Source organism: Elgaria multicarinata, chromosome 1 (assembly GCF_023053635.1).
Source record: "Elgaria multicarinata webbii isolate HBS135686 ecotype San Diego chromosome 1, rElgMul1.1.pri, whole genome shotgun sequence".
Classification (NCBI taxonomy): Eukaryota; Metazoa; Chordata; class Lepidosauria; order Squamata; family Anguidae; genus Elgaria; species Elgaria multicarinata.
Genome location: NC_086171.1, coordinates 76324207 through 76347698, shown reverse-complemented (window position 1 = coordinate 76347698; position 23492 = coordinate 76324207). Strand labels below are relative to the sequence as shown.

Sequence of the window (23492 nt, the reverse complement as noted above, 5' to 3'; positions counted from 1 at the left end):
AAAAGGCAGGAGGCAAACTATATTGAGCCTGCCCATAATTAAAATAAATTTATGTGCTATACTGTTAAGTATTTTCAGATTTAAGTGAGCTGCTTTAGTGCACAAGGCCAACACTTCCACTTCATATTTCTAACCACATATGATATGATTATACCTTTCTCTCTTAACAACTCAGAGAGTAGTTCTACCCACTGACTGGTTATTGTAAAAATGGGTTTACGTACTAGGTATGAAGCCAAAAGAACTAATTTCTTCCATTTTCTAACACGACTATAGCTCACTTTTCCATGCTTTTTTTGGGTCGAGGAACCCCTGTAATATGTTGAAGAATCCTGGTACTTTTTCCCTGTCTCCCAAAAGTTAAAAAAGAGTAATAACTTATTTAACAATGACAAATTAAAAGCCAAAACATTGTACTAATGATTAACAATAGTAGCCTCAGCTAATAATAAGCTTTTCTATCTATACAGACAGTAAAAACAAGACCTGGAGCTGACTGTAGTTCAGATCACGAACTTCTTATTGCACAATTTAGAATCAAACTGAAGAGAATAGGAAAGACCCACAGATCAGTTAGATATGAGCTCACTAATATTCCTAATGAATATGCAGTGGAAGTGAAGAATAGATTTAAGGGACTAGATTTAGTAGATATGGTCCCGGAAGAACTATGGACAGAAGTTCGCAACATTGTCCAAGAGGTGGCAACAAAAAACATCCCAAAGAAAAAGAAAACCAAGAAGGCAAGATGGCTGTCTGCTGAGACACTGGAAGTAGCCCAAGAAAGAAGGAAAGCAAAAGGCAACAGTGATAGGGGGAGATATGCCCAATTAAATGCAAAATTCCAGAGGTTAGCCAGAAGAGATAAGGAATTATTTTTAAACAAGCAATGTGTGGAAGTGGAAGAAGACAATAGAATAGGAAGGACAAGAGACCTCTTCCAGAAAATTAGAAACATCGGAGGTAAATTCCAGGCAAAAATGGGTATGATCAAAAACAAAGATGGCAAGGACCTAACAGAAACAGAAGAGATCAAGAAAAGGTGGCAAGAATATACGGAAGATCTGTATAGGAAGGATAATAATATCGGGGATAGCTCAGACGGTGTGGTCAGTGAGTTAGAGCCAGACATCCTGAAGAGTGAGGTTGAATGGGCCTTAAGAAGCATTGCTAATAACAAGGCAGCAGGAGACGACGGTATCCCAGCTGAACTGTTTAAAATATTGCAAGATGATGCTGTCAAGGTGATGCATGCCATATGCCAGCAAATTTGGAAAACACAAGAATGGCCATCAGACTGGAAAAAATCAACTTATATCCCCATACCAAAAAAGGGAAACACTAAAGAATGTTCAAACTATTGGACAGTGGCACTTATTTCACATGCCAGCAAGGTAATGCTCAAGATCCTGCAAGGTAGACTCCAGCAATTCATGGAGCGAGAATTGCCAGATGTACAAGCTGGGTTTAGAAAAGGCAGAGGAACTAGAGACCAAATTGCCAATATCCGCTGGATAATGGAGAAAGCCAGGGAGTTCCAGAAAAACATCTATTTCTGTTTTATTGACTATTCTAAACCCTTTGACTGTGTGGATCATAACAAACTGTGGCAAGTTCTTGGTGGTATGGGGATACCAAGTCATCTTGTCTGCCTCCTGAGGAATCTGTATAACAAACAAGTAGCAACGGTAAGAACAGACCACGGAACAACGGACTGCTTTAAGATTGGGAAAGGAGTACGGCAGGGCTGTACACTCTCACCTTACCTATTCAACTTGTATGCAGAACACATCATGCGACGTGCTGGGCTTGACAAATCCAAGGCTGGAGTTAAAATCGCAGGAAGAAACATTAACAATCTCAGATATGCAGATGACACCACTTTGATGGCTGAAAGCGAGGAGGAGCTGAGGAGCTTTATGACAAAGGTGAAAGAAGAAAGTGCAAAAGCTGGGTTGCAGTTAAACCTCAAAAAAACCAAGATTATGGCAACCAGCTTGATTGACAACTGGCAAATAGAGGGAGAAAACGTGGAGGCAGTGACAGACTTTGTATTTCTGGGCGCAAAGATTACTGCAGACGCTGACTGCAGCCAGGAAATCAGAAGACGTTGACTTCTTGGGAGGAGAGCAATGACAAATCTTGATAAAATAGTTAAGAGCAGAGACACCACACTGACAACAAAGGTCCGCATAGTTAAAGCAATGGTATTCCCCGTAGTAACCTATGGCTGCGAGAGCTGGACCATAAGGAAAGCTGAGCGAAGGAAGATAGATGCTTTTGAACTGGGGTGTTGGAGGAAAATTTTGAGAGTGCCTTGGACTGCAAGAAGATCAAACCAGTCCATACTCCAGGAAATAAAGCCAGACTGCTCACTTGAGGGAATGGTATTAAAGGCAAAACTGAAGTACTTTGGCCACATAATGAGAAGACAGGATACCCTGGAGAAGAGGCTGATGCTAGGGAAAGTGGAAGGCAAAAGGAAGAGGGGCCGACCAAGGGCAAGATGGATGGATGATATTCTGGAGGTGACAGACTTGACCTTGGGGGAGCTAGGGGTGGCAACGGCCGACAGAAAGCTCTGGCGTGGGCTGGTCCATGAAGTCACGAAGAGTCGGAAACGACTGAACGAATAAACACACACACAGTTTCTCTCTAAAAGCTGTTTTATACAGCTTCTCTTCACAGTAGTTACTTTTTCACTGCCACTGTATTTTAATATGAATGCTTACAGTCCAGAACCCATGATCTTGGCCGAAACTACGAAGATGCAATTCAACAGAGATAAATATAAAATCTTGCATTTTGGTACCAAAAAAAATCATAGGCACAAGTAGAGGATAGGAAAGACTTTGGTTTTATATGCAGTAAATATGAAAAGGATCTAGGTGCCAGGCAAAGCAATCCTATGACCCCTACACAGCAACTGGGGTGGCATAGGATGCTGTGGATCTCCTCTGCACTCACAGACAGAGCTACAAGCATGGATGAGGAGTTCTGATCATATTTATTTATTTATTATAGTACTTTTATCCCACCCTTTAGCCAAAAAGTCTCTCGAGGCGGCTTACAAAAATATTTCTTAAGACAGTCTCTGCCCACAGGCTTACAATCTAAAAGACATGACACAAAAAGAAAGGGGATTGGGAGGGAGGAGGAAAAACAAAAGCAAATTCAGACACTTGATTCTTAGTTGCAAAATTCAGCATAGGTCTTTCCACTCCAACCCTCACCCTCCCTGCTACTATGGGGAGGTTGACAGTGTTTCCTCTTTGGCGTAACTGTGAGTCCAGGCTGCACGAGAAGGTCGTGGAAGAATGTAAGATTTAAACAGACCAGGAGAAAGGCAACGTCTCTGTTACTAAAATGCATATGAAGGGCAAGTTGAAGTATATCTGCATAACATTTGCACACCAGTGGGAGACTTTAGTCATGAACATACTCTGATAGGTGTTACTATCTTTTAGCCTCCGTTATAGATCTGGAATGATAGCAAACTTTTGAGAAGCCTGTTTATCAGGCAGAAGTAAGCCAAATTGGGGAAAAGTCCTTTGGACAATAAAGCACAAGACGCTAAATTGGAATAGGGTTCCTGTTGGGGCAGCCCAAGACATTTTGTTGCCTGAAGCAGAGCAGCATATGGTGCCCCCTTCCAAAAAAAAATCAAAAAAATCAAAGGGCATAGTATCCAAATCCAGCCAAGTAATTTTAGTACATGCAGCAGAAAAACCCATAAGCATCTCTCCCCTTCCCTGGCAATAGAAATACACTAATAACGAAGTAAATAATTATCAATTTGTTGCCCTTTTATGACACCCAAAATTTGCTGCCTGAGGCAATTGCCTCACTCTGCCTCATGGTAGGGCCAGCACTGGTTCTTGTCAACTGTGGGCCCCTTTAGACATAAAAAAATTAGCCCCACATACCCATATTATGCTTCACACATGAAAAGGGCAGACATGTTATTGAACCATATGCACAGGAATTGTTCAGCGCTTAATCCTGGTACCCACTTACCCACTGATTCATATGTCTAGCCATCCATAAGAGTGGAGCAAACCCCTTTTCATTATCTAAATCTTCCAGATGGCTTAAGTGACCAAAACCCTTTCCCCCCTTCCTATCCTACTTATTTTGGTCTAATCCAAAATATTCAGCATTATGATTCACCTCACTAGAATGAAGAGATCTGGAAAAGTAATAAAGGCAAGTCTTGTTATGGCTGGAGTTCTAGTTACGAAGCAACTCAAACAAGAAACATTTTTACATAAGATTTTATAATAGTGTTTCTGCAGTCCTTATACACACACATCAATGTTCTTCAGGTTTCTAGTTTTGTGGCCATCCAAAACTGCCTCAGGTGTTTTAAGCACACTATATTCTGTACATTCCTTGATAATTGGGGGGGGGGGCAGGAACGGGTAAATCAGAATGGAAGTATAGACAAAAAAACAGCTTTTTCACTTAAGCCGTACATTCGAAAAACAGCAATATAGAATGAACAGCCTAAGACCATACTGGGGGGAAAAGCCAATTAAGAGAGAGATTAAGCATTAGAGATTGGTCCTTCATAAGGAACTAATTAGCTATGTATGTCAGAACAAAGACACATCCAATTGAAACATCTACCATAAAAACTAACGCAGGCCCATTAATGGCCTACAATAAAAAGAATTTGTAAAAAGGAAATTTTAGGAACAATTATATGTGCCTTTTCCCCCCACAGAAAACAGAGTACTTTGATATAGCCATCTTTAAAATGCAGTAACCATCAGCAGTGGTGGATATGAAACTAACACTAAAAGGATATTGAATTCACTCAGGGCTTCATTTCTCTTAGGATTGTATTAGCCTGCACTGCTTTTTGTCTCAACAACCCTGTCCAAGATACTGATCTACATATTTGTTGCCGTCCGGATGAAAAACCGCTTCCTGACATCTGGTCTGAATTTGTAGATTCTTAATTTTCATTAATGCCCCCTTCTTCAGTCTTCAGGGCTGAGCTGAAAATAGCAACTTGGCATCTTCAATGATATATGTTTGGGAATAACCACTGCACTCCTTTCTACGGTTGTCCCACTAGACAAATAGAGCATACCATTTTGTGTTTTTAAAACTCATGCTTTTTAGCATTTGAAGTAGTATATATGTATTCTCCAAAAAAAAATTTTTTTTTTAAATGCAATGGTGGGGCTGTTTCTTCTTTCCAATACCCACCAGCCATACAGTGTTCTGAGACTGGGTCTACGGCTCACATACTTCCCCTCCCTCCTGCTTCCTTCACCTGGCATAGAGGTGGGCACCAATTTCTATGCACAATGAGGGAGTATGGGCAAAAGAGCCAAGAGAAAGCACAAAACTTGACATCCACTCCCAACCTGACTGCATGCAGAGATGCAAGAGACATAATTCTCATAACGGACCCTCTGTTTTATTTATTGTCTCACTTAATTTTACCTGTTTTTGTAATTGCTTTCCACCATTCCTTTTATGCGTACTGTTATATTATTCTCACTACAGCGAAACGTGTTTACTCTGTATGTGTCTGTGTATGAGAGAAAATGTAATATCCAAGTGCAAAACAATTTGATACGACGATTAAAACTGTGGGACTGTTCAGAAGACACCTTAAACCACAGCTTTAACCACAGTGCTTAAGCCAAAAGCCTTAAGCGTCGTGGTTTAAGGTGTCTTCTGAACAGAGCCAGTATATCTACCTTGTAAGTACATATTTTACTAACATTAACAGTGCAATCCTATACCTACTTTCCTGGGAGTAATATCCATTAGTGACACTTATTTCTGATTAGACATGTAAAAGATTGCACTCTAAAAATAGTTTCATAAAGCCTAGGCTGAAAAGGGTTCCCAGATGCTACCCAGTTCCATTAGAAAATGTAAACATTTGGGCCAGGATTGAACATCTGAGTGGTAGCTGCTAGGAAAACACACATGTATCAGTACCTAGGCCACTTTTCCCCAACCTGGTGCCCTCCAGATGTGTTGGCCTACAACTCCCAGCATCCCCAGCCAACACATCTGGATCGCACTAGATTGGGGAAAGCTGGCCTAGGATGTCAAACGTTTAAGGGTAATAGCTTAGGCTAATTGCCACTGATCATTAATGCAGAACCCAAAGGACTTTTATTTGCATCAATTTTTTTAAAATGCTTATAAATAATAAATAAATAAATGTTGAAGTTTTGTATCATATTTAGATGGAAATACTGAAGAACATCCTCCAGAACCCAACAGACATTTACTTGCATTGATTTTTTAAAATGTTTTAAATAAAATGAATAAATAAATAAATAAATTTTAAAAAATATTGAGGCTTTGAGCTCCATCAGACAAGCGTTTTATTGCACACACATTACAGGGCACTCACAGATTTTCTCGGGTCCCTCTTATGACGTCGTCTGCCTCCCACATGCCTCCTGCCCTTTTCTAGCCATCTTCATGCAACAAAAAAGACTCCTTAAATCCAACATAGTTTTTCCAAAGCGAAACATGCCACCATTTCCTGCTGGGTGCAGGGAAAGCATAAAACACCCACGTAACCTTTGTTTACTTCCTCTTCAGTGTGTAAAAGAAAGAGGAAGCTGCCGTCCCAGAAGTACGATTCGCTTTGCAGCTGGATGTGGGGCTGAACCCCACCTTCCCGATTGAAGTTAGCTGAGCAGAGGGGGAGGAACTCTGTGTGAGAGAAGGTAAAAAGGAAATGCCCTTCCCTTTCTCCAGTTCCTCCTGCCCCCCCCCCCAATGCTATCCTTTTTCATTGCCTGGGAATGAATGTTAAATTCACCTCATCTCTTCCCCATTGATGCCACCCCTGCCTCTTTTTTCCCCTTTTGCTATGAATGGGGCCAACTTTGGCAGCTTTGGAGCACATTACTTCCTCGTTCTTCTCTGTGATTGTCTTCCATGTGAAGGAAGAGGAAGTATTGCAGAACAGCAGCGGGGGAGGGGGGAAGCAATGGTAGGGAAATGTGATTTCCCCCACCCCCACCCCCGTCTGATGATCCCCTGCGTATCACATTTGGATGGAAATTTTGAAGAACTTCCTCCATGGCAACTCCAGTTATGTGGGCAGCTGGTCAGACTTATATTCCAGCAACACAGAAAACTGAACAATAACGTCTCTTAACTTCCTGAAATAATTATTATTATTATTTATTTATTTATATAGCACCATCAATGTACATGGTGCTGTACAGAGTAAAACAGTAAATAGCAAGGCCCTGCCGCATAGGCTTACTGGAATACTTGATCCACAGCAAAACCAGAGAATACAGGCAACTGGCTGTACCCCCAGTTAGTTCCCCCATGCGGGAAACATTTAAAGCAGAGGTGATAAAAAAACCATTTGTTTCAATGCCTTGTCTTCGAACAATGGAGACACCTCTGCACCACTGCTCAGAAGAAAAGACATCCTCTACTAAATCACAAACATTAGTGGTTGCAACATGCCAAGGAATATATGTGCAAGCATCAACTTAGCCCAGTCTTCTGAAATTTCATCACAAATCCATCCCCCCACTCACCCACCCACCCCCTGCCATTCTTCTTGCAGCAATTAAGTTTTCCCTGTTTGTATTTCCAAGTCTCTAAATACTTCGTAGGCACTTATTTACTTTATTCCATTAAACCAGATCTTTCTGGTTACAATGGCATGTCAGTCTTTCAAAGACAGTATAGCATCATCCAAATCTGGGCTTCCCGTCTTACCACCCTGCAACATTAAGACTGCTGCAACATGTCAGAATATACCCCTGCCACCCACTGATACTAACAAACATGTTTGCTTTGACATGCAGGCATGGAATTATTACACCATTACAATATCAAGTTCAGATTCCCATGTAAGAAATGTTGAATAGGGCCGAAGACAGTAAAAATACTCTGTTCTTATAAACTCCCCAATCATTGTTTATGGTTCAAACCAACAACAACAACAGAGACAAAGAATAACCACTGAAGCTGAAAGTTGCTTTTGTCCCAACTCTCTGAAACAGTTTACACTATTTCCAAAACATCCAATACACACACAGAGAGAAATAAAATCCATTTACAAGGATGTTTCTCAAATCATAAAGCAGACCTTTGCTAGAGGTGTTGCGTCCAGAGAAATACACACAAAGTGTAGAAGAAACATATAAAAGATATCTAGAAGCGCGGGTGGGAGACCAAAAGATGAGAAGTGTAACAAGACAGATTAAAAGGCTTGAAGACAAAAATACTGTTTTCCTTTAGCATTAGAATAATCATTAATGGGGCTGCAATCCTGCGCTCAGCTGGGAACAAGCCCCAATGAAATCAATGGAATTTAAGAATAGATGTGTATAGGACTGTACTTTAAGAGTCTTACAGTGCAATCCTATATATGTCCGTTCCCATTAATCTCAATGGGGTTTACTCTCTGGTAAATAGGTATAGGATTGTATCCTTCGATATATTCTCTAAAACCAGGTATCCTGGACTTGTGAAAGATACTTATTGATGAAGGGAGGAACCCTATACATGAAGAACTTGCCTTCTCCGTAGTGGCACCCAGCCTCTGGAAAACCCTCCCTCATGAGCTTCAGGAGGTGGAAAACGTAATAACTTTTAAACACCTCCTAAAAACATATCTTTTTAAACAAGTCTTCCTTGGACTGTAATTTATTCTGGGTTTATGTGATTTTAAAGTTTTAATCTGGATTTTATGATTTTAGTTGTAAACTGCCCAGAGAGCTTAGGCTATTGGGCAGTATAAACATGTAAATAATAATAATAATAATAATAATAATAATAATAATAATAATAATAATAATGTTAAGACAGAAAAAAAGTACTTCAACTCCCAGCATTCCACAGCATGCTTGGCTAGCTGGGGAATGTTGGGAATTGTAGGACTTCTTTTCAGTCTAAACATGCATAGGATTGCTCCCTAAGTAGACTTTCTTTAAAATTACAAATTGATTAAAATGAAAAATTTGAGGTTCCTATCTTAGAATGGATTTCAAGCACATGTTTGCAGCAGTTAATGAAGTTTGCCTGGGAGTAAGTGGGATGCTTCACACACAACAGTCAACCATGGTTTTGAGCACGGCTGGCTCACTTTTACAGACAGGGGAACACTTTCCCTCCTAGCTAGCCATGTATGCAGTGGGCTGAGCCGTTACACATTACACACACACACACAGAGATGGCCCTCCACCATGGCAATGTGGCTCAAAAAAAAAAAGCTCCCATTGGAGCCAACTGGGAGGCTTTTTTCAAGCCTAAATTGTGGGGCGAGATCACAGCTCAAGGGGACAGAAGAGATAACCCTTCTCATAGGCTACGTTCTCAGTTAAGATCCCCACTTATGCACTCCCCACTCCCATCATTTTGTGGCAGAATTTAGTTTCACTTTTAAAGATCCCTGGCAAAATGTTATTATTTATTTACTTATTTATTTCATTTCCATGTCTCCTGGTAGCCAAAGCTGTTTGGGCAGTTCAGAAAAATTAAAACCACAAGGTACACAATAAGTTTTAAAATATGGAAGCTTAAATCTACAACACAGAAGTACAACCATAATAAAACTAGCAGCAACGTAGAAATTTAAAATACAGATTTAAAACAGCAGAGCTAAAAAAGATTAGGATGCTAAAATACTGGGAAAATAAAAAGTTATTTCCCTGGCACCAAAAGGAATACAACATAGGCGCCAGGTGAACCTAGGGAGCTCATTCCACAACTAGGATGCCATAGCAGAAAGGGACCTCTTCCTGGTAGCCACCCACTTCACTTCCTGGGACAGGGGCTCACAGAAAAGGACCTCTAAAGATGATCTTAGGGTCCAGGAAGGTACATATGGGAGGATCCCAAGCTTCCCCTCTCCTCTTCGCCTTCCATATGTTCATATGGAAAAGTTTAATTTCACCTTTAAAGAATCCTGGTTTGCATTATGTTCAGACCAGGGATCCAAGTTTAAAACAAACTCATGCTAACTGGGGGATGCAGGGACTTTTAGGGCTTTTTTTCTTTCTAAACGTGCATAGGACTGTTCCCTAAGTTCAGTTGCTGAACAAGCCAACTTCAAACCATGGGTTCAGAAGCTGGTTTATTAAGCTAACCAGAGTTTGTTTAAAACCAGGATCCCTGGTTTGAATATCACACTAAGCCAGGATCCTGCAAAAGTGAACAAAATCATCTTCTCAGACATGTGAGAAGAGGGAGAGGGGCGGGGGAGCATGTGATCCTGGTGCCTTGCTCAGGTTCATGCAGGTTCATCCATGTAGCACTACACCATGGTTAGTGGTAAATCACGTTAATCAACTCATTGTGTTTAGGACTGCAGTATTCGTTTTTCTTAAAAGTTTCGAAGTCTTGTACTGCAATTCATTAATTCTATACACAGCCCTTAAACAAGTTTCCTGGGCAGCTTACAAAGAATCAAGTCAACTTCCAAAGAATCCATTAAAAATGATTAGCTGATCTTAACTATTAAGAAGTCCTGATCTTTTAGTTATTCATTTATTACCTTTTTAATCCAATCCTTCCTCCAAAGTCAAGGTGGTGTACATGGTTTCCTCATGTATCTGAACCACGATCTCCCCTCCTGAACTATGCTACACTACACCTGCTCTCTCTGTTCTAGAGTTACTTCTGATATACTGAAAAACAGAACACCTAAAAGCCCTTGGGCACATATATCTGCTGCAAACTTCTTTGGATCCAGGCCAACATTTTTAACCTTTTAAAAAGCAAGAACTTACCTTTGCTTCACATTTCTTGTGGCAAGCATATTTGCAAACTAGAGAGAAAAAAATCAAAGAAAAAATGGGTTTAAGCAAGGAAAATATCACCAATACAATAAGCCTCCTTAGATCTCCATTCTACATTCAACTCTCTAAGCTCTCTTTCCTTGGATATATCCCCACCCATCTCTATGAATGAAAAACAAGTTTAATAATATGATACAATCAAATCCTACCTTTTTCATCTGTACTGTTGATCATATTAATATACTGTAATGCTGTATTCCAGAATTCTTTTGCTCCTTCTCTGGGTGCTTTCTCTTATTTAATATTAATATTTCAAATCAATTAGCTAACATTATAATTGCCTGATCCCCTATTACCCAGTGTTTTTTAAGAAAAATCCTAACATATGGCATATGGCTATGCTGGCATAACAGCAAAGGCAATGATACTGAAATTAGTTTCTAATGAAGCACTTAAAAACCACCCAGTCTGTGGTCTTTAGTTTTCCTGAAGCCCAAAATGAGTCACAAGGTTTCCCTAACTCTCAAGTGACCATGACTGGTGCAATCATATGGCTCACTCCAAAACTAAAATTGCTTTCACAATACTCAGGACACTGCATCTAAGTATGAAGTTAAAAAGTAAATCCTCTGCAATTCTTATTCTAGATAAGAAGAGTATGACTCAGCTGATAAAGACCAGAGTCTGCAGATCATTTTAAATATATATATACATAATTTCCCAAAAGGAACCCACGAATTGATACTGGAAATGACTGGTAGGTTGCAGCAACAGCAGATAAAAATGATAAATTAGTAGAGCCAAATATTTGCAGTACTATACCCAACCAATACTCATGGAGTGGTTAGCTGACTACATAGAACTACACAGCCAGTGTGGTGTAATGGCTAAAGTGTTGGACTGGGAGTTGGGAGATCCAGTTTTGAGTCCCCACTTGGCCACGGAAACCCACTGGGTGACTTTGGGCCAGTCACAGACTCTCAGCCCAACCCACCTCACAGGGTTGTTGTTTGTTGTGAGGAGAAAATGGAGAGGAGGAGTATTATGTACGCCACCTTGGGTTCCTTGGAGGAAAAAAGGCGGGATACAAATGCAATAATAAATAAATTAAATAACATTAAAAATAAATAGAACCAAGGATGTGTGGACCTCTCCATACATGTCACAGGAATGTAAGAATAACCTGGCTTGATCAAGCTAAGGTTCAGGGTGTAACAATGATGGCCATTCTATAATCCAGCTGGAAACACATCATATCTGCAAAATATGTAATGATTTTATTGTGTTTTAATTATATTATTATAAGCTATTTTGGGGAGGTGCTTTTTAGGGCCAAGAAGCAGCACATAAATTTTCTTATATAACAAATAAATATATAATTTGAAATAGGAAGCATTAAAAATAATTGCCAAGACAGAAAAGAGATGAATTTATTTCCTGTCTGAGACATGCGTTTAAAAATATTGTCCAGGATAAATCCCCAGCTCTTCAAAACCAGAGATGTGACAATACTTCCATTTGCTACTATTACATCAGTATTTCCCAAGATTCTGATAACTGAATCTTTTTCTGAATTAAATTAGAAATACACTTCACACTTACAGCCAAAAATACATATTTGAAAAACATGCAAATGTAAAAATTAACTGTCCTTGGAGGAAACCCTGTGGATTACTGCACATGCCACAATTTGGAAATGCCACATTATTGGTAGAAAGCAGTGATTCATAGAGATGTAATGGGCAGTCTCATCTAAAGATTGATAACTTCTCTGCATAAGGAGTGACTGAGTGATCCAATCACACCTAGTGCAAAGACATGGCAGAATGACCCATGACCCAACTGTCAACGAAGAGCCTGAATCCAGGAATTAGGAACCAGGAGTTGATCCAGAGAGTTAGAGCTGGGGAGAGGACAGGGACATACAAACACACCCCAGAGCTAGAAAGACCTTGTGCTCAGGCAGGGTCCCATGCAAAAGTACAGCCAACCTAGGTGGGCGGAGACAACCAAATGCTTGAAAATACTTCACAGCCAGGAAGGTGTTCAAAGCTTCAGTTCTGATAGCTCGCCACATGGGGAAGCAGCGCCCCAAACCAAAGGGTCCCAGTTCTAGCCTCGGATTGGAAGGCGGGGCAAGGCCAGCACAGTGAATCATTCAGTGGGCAGCTTCCTCCGTCCGTAGTACATTGGGTTCCTGAGAGCCTTTACTTATTCCATTCATTTGTTGCAACACTCTTAAGAGTTACTTCGACAACAGTTACTTCATGGCACAATAGTGTGCCCTGGAACATCATTTGAGAATTGCTACCTTACTAGTCTCTCTTTTCCCAGCATATTAAATCACAGACTTTCTAATGAACCTACAGCCCAGTATACATGCTCTTTTTTCTTTTCTTTTTAAATGTTCACCACAATGTGACCTATCTAGCATTTTCTTTCCTTTTTGCATGGTGAACAGTTCTCCCAAACCCCTCCCATCCCATGCATACATCCAAGGGATTTAACATATTCCTGGACAACAGTCAAAACTTGACGTTTCTCCAGGATATGGTACATTCAGGAGAACCAAGAAGGTAGGAAGTCACCTCAGCAAGCCATCAGCCATATACTGTGGTACTAGAAAACCACCACTATCATCCTGCCATCTCAGGCAGGAGGATGCAAAAGGCTTATGGTGCCAACCATCAAACTGATGGACTATACTCAAATAGAGAAAAGGTGACAGGCTTGAAAATACACATTGATCCATTTCACACGCCTCTCTTTCTTACAGCTCTACTTCTGGAAAAACCAGGTAGAGGATTCTAATCTAGAATTTTCCAGAGACACATGTTTGGCTGCGGCCCTAAGGAAATATGGTTAGATGCAGTGAGCTAAGCTGAGCTAGGATCAATAAACAGACATTGGATTATTTTCATATATATCTCAAGTATATTTCTCTAGCAGTGAATTATTGTTCTTTAGTTATAGCTCCATTGCTCTACCCAGTTTAGTACATGAATCCTTCATTAGTGCTAGGTTCCAGAATAAGCCTAGCTGAGCAATTTAACACTTGACAAGTTTTACGCAAGATAAGCAATTTCCACATCCATTTATCTGCAGCTTTTCTTAAAACTACATGCCTTCTTCGTGCCAGCCCACTCCCTTCAGCCCCTTGCACATTTAATTTCTTGCGAACCTGTAGACCAAAAGCCTATATATAGCTTCAGCTGGTATAGACAGTGTGCTCAGAGAATAAATACCTCCAAGTATCAGACAACCTCCAACACCTCTCAGCACTCCACAAAGTTTACAGTCCCCATTTAATGCCAGACCTGACTTCTTCAGGAAAGTCAACTTCAGCTCTTTAAAAAACAGATCCATAGTTCTTCAGTCCGACAGCAAGGTGATTAACAAAACACATTTGACAACTACAGCATATTTTTGTAACGCATCAACTAGAATAATATTTACAGGAGAAAGCATAATTACAGAAAAAGAATGCATGACTTACAATCAAAAGACCTCAATAAGTATTCTTTACCAAGCTTTGGCATTCTTCAGAACAAATTACTGCCGATGTACCATTCACTTCTTCTCTAGACTATGGACCAAACTAGACCATGTCTCCTCGTATTAGTCTGCTAAAAATCACAGCTAATATCCCTCCAACAGAGATAAGTCTGTTTGAAGTAGTCCAGCAGTTTTAATCAATGTCACACTCAGCAAGGCAGCTTCGAGGCTCAACAGCTGAGGGGTGCATTCCACACATCCACTCTCTTGTCAAGAAATCCAGGCCGTGCCAAATTTGTGTTTTAAGAATTCTGGCAAGAGTTCCAAGAACAATTGTCTTTCGCCTCCTGGCAGGAAAGTATAGGGAAGGCCATATTTAGTCAGGTTACAGTACCTCAAAAAAAAATATCTCAAAAAAAAAAGCCTCAGGAATTATCAAATCAGATGTGCTCCGACTCTACTCTGGCAAGTGTCTGACAAACATTTTATAGGAGATTTGCCAGAGAAAGAAGGCCGCCGGATAAAGATGAATGACTATGACAACAGATTATTTAAAAAGTTAAGAGGTGGAACAGAGCTACACTTATAAGTTTAACTCAAGAAAATCTAGGCATTCAACTAATTTATAACCTTCAACTCTGCATGAAGCATTTTAGTTACTCTTTTGTAGCTGTTATGTTACAAAGAGAAAGAGCAGGCATCCTGCATTCCCATTTTCTTAAAACCTTTAAAATCCTAATAGAAAAGCATTTTTTTCAAAGATACTAAGGCAGCAATCCTATGCATGTTTAGAGAGAAAAATTCACCAATCTTGCACATTGTTTTAACTGTTTTGTTTTTACTCCTTTTAAATTCTATACTGGTTTTAGCTTGATTAATGGTTTAATGTGTTTTTATTATTATTTTTTTAATTGTATAATTTTATCTGTACGCCGCCCTGAGATCCTAGTGATATAGGGCAGGATACAAATGTTTTAAATAATTAAATAAAAAGTCCTACAACTCCAGCTTTCTCCAGGCAGCCATGCTTTGTAGGATATTTTCTGTCTAAACATGCATAGGATTGTGCCGTAAGAGATGCATTTGTATGATTACAAAATTTTAAAAACTTATCTGGTATTAAAACATGTGTTCACTTTTTCAACTTTGTCCCCTTCTTGTTTGGTTTGCAAAGTTCTTCCAATTGGTATAGCTTTACCACACCATTTTTAAACATGAGAAACCAGAGAAGGGACCTCCTTCCTCCCACCCACCCCACACATACACCCCAACACACACACACTGAGGGGTTCGTTACTGAAAACCGGGCACAACTTTGCAAATTGTCTCCACGGACGTGGAAAGATTTTTTTTATTTTAAAAACTGACAAATACCCTTCAGAACCTTAGAAAACTACACATTTAAAATATGCAACTAACACCAAAAGTAGCAATTGTGCATTTAGCTCCTCTACCCCCCTCTGAAATCTACTGTTGTGAAACTGCAGTATTCCACGTTTCTCTTCTGTGTGCATACACACACGTGACAGCCAATTATATAGAATGGGGGGGGGAATGCAGAAAATTGTGATGACACTTCGTGAGGTAGGTTCCACTAGATATTACGGAAGAAGAGAGAGGAATCCAGAGTCAGACTTGATACAGAGGAAAGAAGTTACAAGGGACAGACAAACGTCTCATAAACAGTGACAAAATGGCCCCGTTCAGAAGCCACCTTAAACCACGGCTTTAACCATGGTGACTAAGGCAAAAAGTCTTATTCACTGGGGTTAAAGGTGTCTTCTGAATGGGGCCAAAATGTTGTTTCAGGGAGCAAAAGGCAGTTGGGTCTGGTGTAGAGTAACAATTACAAGCATGAGGAGGATGCCCTGGGTTCAAATCCCAGCTTAACATGAGGTCACTGGGTAGGCAACTCACCATTTTTCTATTTCAACATTGTGTATTTGTAATAGTGCTGAGCCAAATCCTGCTCCCTAATTTTGGGATCTTTCTCTTTCCCTGCATTGTTTTCTCTGACTCTTTCACAGGAAGGGGGGAAAATTGGGAGAATTTTCACCTTGGGGAGGAGGGCAGGGTTTCCTCATAACTTTTTAAAGTGTGGCCAATTGCTATGGGGCCTTCCTATTTTTTAGTTTTTCAAATAAAAACACGCCCCTTCCATCAGCATTTGGAGGAGCCCAGCAGTTCTTAGTGAATGCCTATTGGAGACCATGTGACCTTGCCCTCTTCAATAAGCACTCCAGAAGAACTCCTGGGCTCCTGAAAATGACGGGGTGTTTAAAAAGAAAGAAAGAAAGAAAGAAAGAAAGAAAGAAGACTCTTCAAAAATTTACTACATTTAAAAAGGTATGTGGAAACCCTGTCCCCCTCCCAAGCAGAAAATTCTCACCTTTCCCAGCCTCTTTCACGTGAGTTTTCATTCCCCACCCCCTACAAAATGTGCCAACTTTTGGCACAGAACTGATTTGTAACATGGTGATAATTCTATTAACTTTATAAAATTGAGTTCATGATATATTGCTTGTATCCCTAATGCAGTGCCTGTGACGCCATTGTGCTACAATAAATTGGCCCAAATCCTTTACCCTTTGCTCGGGAGGAAAGATTGCTTGATCATACAGTTGCTCTTTTCTGTACCTTTCACCGATTTATGAAAGACTTAAATGTGCCTGAAATGGGGACTCCTCCTCCATAGAGGAACGGGAGTTTTGTCCTTGAGCAACCAATGTTGTCAGAAGGTTCTATTTTTACCAGGTTATCACAGTCACATTTTCAGAATGTTGCAACAGAAATAGTGACACTTAGGGCTGCATTTTTAGCTTCTTGTTCATTTCCTCTGGCCTAGTGTTACCTCTCTAGAATATTCGCAGTTTCAATTTTGCACAGCCCTCAATTACACAGATCCCAAATGTTACCAAGGAGGCTTACCAATGGATTCTCCAACTTTGCTAAGTCCCAAGTTAGTCCACTAAAATAAGGTCAAACTTTTTAATAAATGCTAAAGAAATTATGTTTTGAGAGATCAATCAGACTAGCATAAGAAACAACATACTAAAAGCTGCCAAATCTAGCTTGATACAAAACATTATTTTTTTTCATTTCCACTTGTTATTAAAAATGGCTGGAAAGTAACAGTGGGTTAAATGGGTTCTTTTCTTTCTTTCTTTCTTTCTTTCTTTCTTTCTTTCTTTCTTTCAGAACTTTTCAAACATTTAAACATTTAATGTGATTTGTGTCTCTTTATTATCACAACAATCATGAACCAGAACAAAACCAAAACCCTAATACTTCTAAAGCTAATCTTGTAAATTGTCTTTGTTATATCAGCATTAACACCTGTTGTTAGCAGCCGCTATCAAAATCTTCTGGAGTATTATTATTATTATTATTATTATTATTATTATTATTTGTATAGCATCTGGCCCAACTCTTGGTTTGGACACAAGACACTGGGCGTCATCAGACAAGCATTTTATTTAGATGGAAATATTGAAGAACATCCTCCAGAACCCAACAGACATTTAATTGCATCAATTTGTCTTTTTTATTTTATTTTAAATTATCTATTTTTATTCCATTTACGTACAGCTCATCTTTTTACTTGTATTTTATTTTTCTAACTATGTTAAATTGTGATGGCTTATCGTTTTTAGCAATAAAGATTTCATTCATTCATTCTACTGCATCAATTTTAAAAAATGCTATAAATAAATAAAGGCTTGGAACTCCATCAGATGAGCCTTTTATTGCATACTCATTACTGGGCGCTCACGGATTTTCACAGGTCCCTCTCACGATGACGTCTGCCTCCTGTGTGCCTCCCAACCCTTCTGGCCTTCTTAATGTGACCCCCCAAAAAGCCCTCGGTAAGTTGGTATCATGTTTAAAGACTTAAGTTGCCACTATCTCCTGTGTGCAGGAGAAGCGGCGCAATAAAAACACCCCTGAGTGGGCTGCATGCACTTTTTTAACTTCCTTTTTCCTCTCCCTGAGAGAAAGAGAATGTATCTTGCAACAAAAGCAAGGGCAGAGAAGTGACGGTAGGCAAGCGTGATTCCCCACCCTACCCCCGTCTGATGGAGCTCACCATCAAGCATCGTTCTCGCATGCCAATAATGGCCAATGTGGGTAGAAATGGGTAAGGAACTGTCATTGTGCACGCCACAATAAGCTTTGGGCCACCTCAAAGTTTTGAAGAAGTCTTGCACCAAACAAAACATTGGTCCAGATGCAGTTCTTTGCCCTCTCGTAGGCCATAGCTAGACCTAAGGTTTATCCCTGGATTGTCCAGGGGTCAAACCTGTTCATCTAGGTGACACACAGGGGATCCAGTGCTCAGGCAGGGGCGAGCCCTGGATGATCCCAGGATAAACCTTAGGTCTAGCTGTGGCCGTAGAGGATACTCTCCTGGATTAGTGGGTGCACGGTTTGAGGCGGTGTAAAGCTTATTGTAGGGTGTTCTTTATCACGTTCTAGATGCATTGATTGTTATTGGCATGGGAAGTGCATTGTGCTGTCAGTAGGTCACTTCCTGTTTGGTTAGAACATGGCTCCTGCCCTTCTCAGAGCCTGGGAAGAGGCCTGAGCAACCATATAGTGCTTTTGAAGATGCCATAGGAGTTTGACCTATGGTGCCCAGAGTTGTTGCCACATTTGCCCTGTAATAAGGCTAGCCTAACAACTGGGGGATGGGGGGGAAAGACGTTGCAACTCTTGGTATGTTGTCTCTTATGTCAATGAAAAAGAGTGTTGTTGTTGTTTTGCAATTATTATAACGTTTGTATCCATTTTGCGCTATCTTTACCCAGCGAAATCTGCTGTCTTCATAACACAATTGTCCCCAGAAATGATCACATATGGACCTGAACATAATTTTTGTACAACAACAAAATACATCAAAAGTTTTGGAAAAGGCCATACTAGTCAACACTGAGGACTTTTCACCCAGATGCAAAATGCCAACAACAGCAATGAAAGAGCCACAAATATCCAGCCCTCTGGATTCACAAGAGTAATCAGGAAGTCTCCAAGACAAATCATACATTACCCACTCGACGAGGGACATGCACTAAAGTCATTCCAATAATTACTATAAGCCACCATGGTTGGAGAGCCCCTTTCCTGGCTTTTCCTTGTGCCCCACCTCTCATAAGGAAGAACCACCAGCTTCCACAAACTCATTCTTGCAGCAGTACCAAGCTTTTCCTTGCCAGAGAAAACAAAGCAATCCTGGTAATGCCTGTTTTCTTTCCTCTCCGGCAATAACTGTTTTCCTCTTACTCTTTTTCCTTCTTTAACTGCAGGCATGGATGCAACGATGTCAAGGAAAGGTCTGCACATGGAGACATTAGATGTGCCTGAGACTCTTCAGGTCCTTCATTTTTGGCTTTATGCAGTTCTAGAATATGAAGCTGGCAGCTGGGTAGGGATTGGAGGAAGTTTCATGGTGTGGGTGTGGGTCCAGAGAGAAATCCTTAAAAAAAAAAAAGCCATGCAGGCCCACTCCAAAGGACGCTAGCCTTTCAAACCCCAGCACTGGAATTTCACACATGGCCACAATATGTGTCTTTTGATGCATACTTTTAATTGGTTTTTATTCCATTTTTATTCTATTTATTTTGCCCACCGCTCCAAAATTCTGAATGGGGAGCGCTACATAAACATTGTAAATAAATATTGGTTTGAAATCCATCGTATTCCTGCAAGTGAGAAGTGAAGAGTATCCAATCTGCTCCCCTTATCTGAAGGCTAGCCACGGCTCGTCCTGCTTATCTCTGGTTTCACTGTGGCTCTTGAAATGGCTGAACAACCTGCCTGTTTATGTGCCAGGCAGTAGCCAGGCTTTGCACATCCAGTGGATTATTCACGTTTCTATTTTGCCCCACTCCAGCCACCCTAAGTCTCCCATGATTCACAATCAAATTATAAACTAATAGCAGACATAACACTCTGTCATTCAAAGCAGTGTTGCACATAAATCTACAAATGGAAATGGCCCACAGAAAGCTTTACTGGCATATCAGTTATATGAAGACACCTTAAACCATGGCTTTAACCACGGTGGTTAAGCCAGAAAGCCAGGCTGTGTTCAGAAGACACCTTAAACCATGGCTTCAACCACGGTGAATAAGGCTTTTTGCTTTATTCGGTAAAGCAAAGGAACTGCCTTTATGCCCTGCTTGTGGGAGTCCCGAAGGCACCTGGATAGGAACAGGGCTACTCAGGTTCACGACATGCTTTAAGCATCCTAAGAACCATGTCCTGGATCAGACCTTCTAATCCAGCATCCCTTTATCCAACCAGATGCCTTTGAGAATCCCACAAACACTGCACAAAGGCAGTTCTAAGGGAAGTCCACTATAGATCAGCCTTGATTAAAGTAAGTGCCACAAGCCAACAAGCCAAGGAAAATCCAAATTCCATGAGGATTTTCTGCTGAAAACCTTGATTTGCCTGCCAAAGCAATACCACCCTATGTGTGTGCTCTGATGACTACTTACCATGCTATCATGTCATTACTGACTTTAGTTCCCATTCAAAAAGGGGGTCATTTAAAACCACTTTAGTACTTGTTTACAATTTCAGAATATTCTTAACGATACACAAACAACAGTGTGCTCTCCCCAAGCTGCCACTACCAAAGGTACATTATAGCTTGCAAAACCGACTATTGATGTTTTATTGCAGGTCTTGAGATATTTCCCAAAGTGCATGTTGAAGAGCCATGGCTCTTAACTTTCTATAATCTGAACTTTCACTTCCATTCCATATCAGGCAGGTTCGAGGGGAGAAGGGAACTGGCAACAACAGCTTTTAAGAGCTTTTGATTATCAAACAAACAGGTGATTTTCAAGCTGTCTTCTTGGAACCTCTCCAACACTGCTGACGTTTCGGGGCAGGCAAGTCATGCTTGTAGCGTTCTCAGTTACGCAGTTCATGTGGGGTATCTCCCTATCTGAACAAACACTGGGCACCGATGAGAGCAGGGAAGATGGTAGAATGAATCCAACGGCAGGCCTGCTGGAATTCTTGGTTCACATTGCCACTGCTCGCCTCAAATCACCAGCAGGCCGTCCACCACCTTCCCAGCCCGTCTCACATCATCACCTGCCGCAAGCATGTCTCCCTCGCTACCACTGCTGCAGCACTTCCTGTCGCAAGGAAGTAGGCGCTGGCAGGGCTCTCCCAAGCACCCGCCCTTGTGCTGACAACAAGGCTTTGTGGGCGAGGCGGGCCCATAGAATGCCTGCGCCACTGCTGTTTCACCCTGATGGCAGAGAAGTGGCAATTTGACCCTGAAAGGTACTTGGAAGTTTGAACATTGCCACGGTCGCAGCAGAAGGACCTCAGCATTTAAGAGGCAAAAGCCTGGTGGGATCAGGGCATTGCCACCATTAATGCAGTGTCAAAACAATTTTTAAAATGGAAATCAGGCAAGGAGGAGGGGTGCATCATGGATAAAAGTCTGCCTTCATCAGATGGTGCAACGTCTTGTGCCTGCATGTTTCTGAGAGAATGCTCGTGAGTTGAGTAATGGGTCCCCTCCATTTTTCTATTCCAAAATTCTTTAAAATAAGCAGCATCGGGGCTCAATTACACATTACCCTTCTGCTGCAGCATTAAGACATTTCCAATTTAAGAAGGCCTTTGGTCTTTAGAGGCCAGATTTTATTGCTTCCCTCTCCTAATTATCTGTGATCCTCTTGGTTTGTTTGTTTATTTGTTTTAATTTTGTTTCCAAGTCCCACTTTCTGGCTTAAATATTTATATGTTGTATGATGTCTCTTACTGTAGTTGTGTGTTTTTAAAAAAATGTTTTCTTGCTGGCTCCAATTACTGTTTGTCTTTTTGTTGATTGCTGTTTTGTTGTATCTTATTACAGAACATCAACAGATTTATTAGAACACCCCCATGAGGAGTAGTTAATGTTAAAATAAATATGATAAGCCACCTGAATAAAAATCTGGAATCTTCTTACCTGCCCTCCTCTCAGACAGTTGGAAATCTAGCAGTTAGTTAGTAAGATAATTCAGGGGAAAACTTCACTTGGCAATAAAACACACATGAAACCAGACACCCTTCTAATCCAGTCCTATGCATGCTTCCTCAAAGGGGTTTACTCCTGGAGAAGTGTGCATAGGTTTACATCAATACCCAATTACCTGGGAGTAAGTCCCACTAAGCTCAGTGGGACCTTACTATGCAATGAAACATGCATGACGTTGCCTTGTTCATCTCTATTTGATTTGACAACTGAAAATTCTCATAAAGGATGAAAATGTCATTTTGTTAGAGGGGGGAAAGCTTTTACTAGACATGTGATAGAAAGAAAGTACTTTTAATTACAGGAGCTGGAAGGAAAACTTGTTCAGGCTAGTTCCAGAGTGATATCTAAATCAGTTTCCCTGTTTCTCATAGCTGTAACTTGCATACAAACTCCTCCATAGAATGCACATTCAAAATTTCAGAATGCCTATTTATTTCCTACGAACAAGCAAACTTACCAGTTACACATTCTGTCATGTTCCCTGCACCCAAATCAAAATAAATAAAATTCAACCATTGCCACGAGGAGAATTCAGATTCTAAAATCCACAGGCTGCCCATTCAGGGGAGTGGGGACCCCTCACGGCCTGAAGAAGTGGCTCTCCCATCTTCCTCGGGTCTTAGGGATTACACCGTTTGTAATATTTCCAAGTAAGGAGCGTCCAGCTGCAGAATTGGCCATGGGCCCTTTAAGGATCAGAGACAGTTCTCCAAAGAGGGAGGATGCAATTAAAACTAAGGCCCTGTCAGCCTCCATAAAGTTTCAGATGACTCCTTTCTACAGGTTAGTTAGCAGAGTGCATTGGGAGCTATCCAGGGTCCTGATCACCACTCTTGTGACCTGCCATGACTACGCCAGTGTGAATTGGCTTACGTTGACCTGACTTGCCATATCTTATTCTACTTTAAACTGACAGAATTTGACCTGACCTACTTGACTGAACCCAAGTTACCCTACCTGACCTACCCTGATCCACCTTGTCATAACCTGATTGACTTTAACTTGACTTACTTGACTGGACATGGCTTAATTCAATCTCTTCCCTTGTTCACCCAACGCGGAACACACACACACACACACACACAACAAACAGAATATATTCCAGACTAATAGGCTGTTTTCTTCTACAATCCCTGTCCCAAGCTCCTTTTCCCCAAGCCAATGGGTTAAAGATATCTTAGTCAGACCTGTGGGGA

At 40.7% G+C, this 23492-nt stretch overlaps 1 protein-coding gene across 6 annotated transcripts in view; it reads right to left on the bottom strand.

The window, feature by feature from the left end:
* The window catches only part of TNS3 (tensin 3), a 315310-nt gene that overhangs the window by 155264 nt on the left and 136554 nt on the right, over positions 1–23492 (bottom strand). For 5 of the 6 annotated variants that reach the window (XM_063130602.1, XM_063130576.1, XM_063130593.1 and 2 more), the window contains one exon: positions 10746–10783. In XM_063130602.1, the coding sequence (XP_062986672.1) occupies positions 10746–10783 (38 nt within the window). Of the gene's footprint in view, positions 1–10745; positions 10784–10963; positions 11019–23492 lie in introns of those variants that run through there. The other variant, XM_063130611.1, reaches the window with a different exon arrangement.